The sequence below is a fragment of the Balaenoptera borealis genome (genome assembly GCF_965194805.1).
Source record: "Balaenoptera borealis genome assembly, chromosome: 1".
In the NCBI taxonomy this organism is placed as follows: Eukaryota; Metazoa; Chordata; class Mammalia; order Artiodactyla; family Balaenopteridae; genus Balaenoptera; species Balaenoptera borealis.
In genome coordinates, this window is record NC_138860.1 from 78486871 (window position 1) to 78489642 (window position 2772).

General features: G+C 42.6%; 1 protein-coding gene across 1 annotated transcript; it reads right to left on the bottom strand.

Moving 5' to 3' along the window:
• Positions 1–245: 245 nt before the first annotated feature.
• On the bottom strand, positions 246–2357 carry LOC309631302 (serum amyloid P-component-like). Its single transcript, XM_082397555.1, has 2 exons — positions 977–2357; positions 246–866 (listed from the first exon to the last, which is right to left on the bottom strand). Exons 1-2 carry the CDS (start codon positions 1038–1040, stop codon positions 256–258), a joined length of 675 nt encoding a protein of 224 aa, XP_082253681.1. The 5' UTR covers positions 1041–2357; the 3' UTR covers positions 246–255.
• Positions 2358–2772: the final 415 nt, after the last annotated feature.

Sequence of the window (2772 nt, forward strand, 5' to 3'; positions counted from 1 at the left end):
TTTGCAACCTGATTTTTCTGGATAATGAAATACCAATTTTCAAATATAAGTAGACATAAGAGAAAATGTTTGGCACTATGGTGAGCATTAAACAAATGCAGGTGACATAATACATTTTTTTAACTAGGCATACTTGTAGACAGGGAATTCAAAGAAGAAAGAGCTATAGATTTAGGATTTAGTATCCAGTTGCCTTGAGCAGAGCTCTTGGGTGTTGGTTATTTCATTTTCAAGTGCTCTTGTGGATTCCAGACCTCAGCCCCACACCAGGGGCTTGATGACAATGTAGCCTTTCATTTCATAGTTCAGAGCCTGCCAATTTAGGATGGTGGGATTGAGGGAGTAGGAACCCTGATACACAAACTGGATCTCTTCGGGAGACAGCAGAGAGTCCCACATGTACAAATCCCCAATCTGTCCCATAAAGGACTGGGTTTTATCAAAGCCTCCTCCATAGGAATCCTGCTCCTGGCCCAGGACAATCTTGGGGTTAGCTCCCACAGAATAACCCTGTCTCAGGCCCTTTTTCACCAGCGGCTTCCCATTGATCCAGAATTCGGCAATGCCTGTGGAAGACTCCCAGCTGGTACAGATGTGCACTGGGGTGGGGAACTCCTCAATAACTCTGGCAGTAACTCTGGTTCTTCCAATGTATAAACTGTACTCTCCAATTCTGTCTTTAAAAATTAGTAGCTCATTATCCTTGCCCTGGGTGTTATAGGAGAAGAGGCTGTAGCCGCAGGAGAGATCACTATAGGCTCGAAAACACAAGGTAAAGTTCTGCAGAGGTTTCTCCAGCTTTGTGATCAGGTTCACGTGGTCAGTAGAAGATTCTCTAGGGAACAGAAACACCTTCCTACTGAGGTCTGTGGGAAGAGAAAGAAATATAGTGACCTTCATCATAAATGCAGGGAAAAAAATCATACTCAATCTTTTTCTCATCTCATGCTCCTTGATCACACCCTGACCACCCTACCTTTCTGAGCAAAGGCTTCTGGAAGGCTGGCGAGGACAGAGACCCAAAGCAGTAGCTTGTCCATGTTCTTGGCCTGGGGCTGTTACAGCAGCAGCAGTGACCAGGATGAAGGTACAGAGAGCACAGTGGTTGTTCACTCAACTTCTGCGATTCACATTCTTAGGCCTCAGGCTAGGGTTTATATGCACCTCTGGGTGAGGATGGGGGGATGGAGAGCACCGATAATGTATGAATGATTTTCTGGGCCTGCCCTCTGGTGCCAATGGTCAGAGCTATTGGTGGGGAAGGAAGGGCTGGAAAATCAATGGGAGTTACTTATTAGATACAGGGGACGGCCAGAGCCCCACCCCTCTGTGACCCAGATTCTGGTGCTGGGAAGAGAGTGGTGTGGAGCTGCCGTGTTATGGAAGAGATGAGACCACACCAGCCACAACAGGAGGGCCTGGCTCCACTCTCCAGGGACCCCTCAGTGTGATGGCCCCCTGACTTCTGTTTGTGGATATTCTGGGATTCTGGTTTCGGCTGAAGACCCTGAAGTCTCTTCACCTTTGTTTAATTCAATATTTAGTAATAGGTCCATTACTAAGGGGAGCAACAGAATTAGAGTATGTATTTTCTGTCTCCCTGAAGCTTAGTATTTTCAGCTACTATCACTCAGCTCTTTTTCTTCTTTTGACTGTCATAGTGTTTCTTTTTTTTTAAATTAATTTTTATTGGATTATAGTTGACTTACAATGTTGTGTTAGTTGCTACTGTACAGCAAAGTGAATCAGTTATACATATACATATATTCACTCTTTTTTGGATTCTATTCCCATATAGGTCATTACAGAGTATTGAATAGAGTTCCCTGTGCTATACAGTAGGTCCTTATTAGTTATCTATTTTATATATAGGAGTGTGTATACGTCAATCCCAATCTCCCAGTTTATCTCCCCTCCCTCACCCCCGCTTTCCTCCGTGGTAACTTTAAGTTTGTTTTCTACAACTGTGACTATATTTCTGTTTTGTAAATAAATAGGTTCATTTGTACCATTTTTTTTAGATTCCACATATAAGCGATACCATATGACATTTGTCTTTCTCTGACTTACTTCACTCAGCATGACAATCTCTAGGTCCATCCATGTTGCTGCAAATGGCATTATTTTGTCCTTTTTTATGGCTGAGTAATATTCCATTGTATACATGTACCACATCTTCTTTATCCATTCCTCTGTCGATGGGCATTTAGGTTGCTTCCATGTCCTGCCTATTGTGAATAGTGCTGCAATGAACATTGGAGTACATGTATTTTTTTTTTTAACATCTTTATTGAAGTATAATTGCTTTACATTGGTGTGTTAGTTTCTGCTTTATAACAAAGTGAATCAGCTATACATATACATATATCCCCATATCTCTTCCCTCTTGCGTCTCCCTCCTCCCACCCCCCCTCCCTATCCCACCCCTCTAGGTGGTCACAAAGTACCGAGCTGATCTCCCTGTGCTATGTGGCTGCATACGGTATTTGTTTTTCTCTTACTTCACTCTGTATGACAGACTCTAGGTCCATCCACCTCACTACAAATAACTCAATTTCATTTCTTTTTATGGCTGAGTAATATTCCATTGTTATATATGTGCCACATCTTCTTTATCCATTCATCTGTTGATGGACACTTAGGTTGCTTCCATGTCCTGGCTATTGTAAATAGAGCTGCAATGAACATTGTGGTGCATGACTCTTTTTGAATTATGGTTTTTTCAGGGTATATGCCCAGTAGTGGGATTGCTGGGTCGTATGGTAGTTCTAT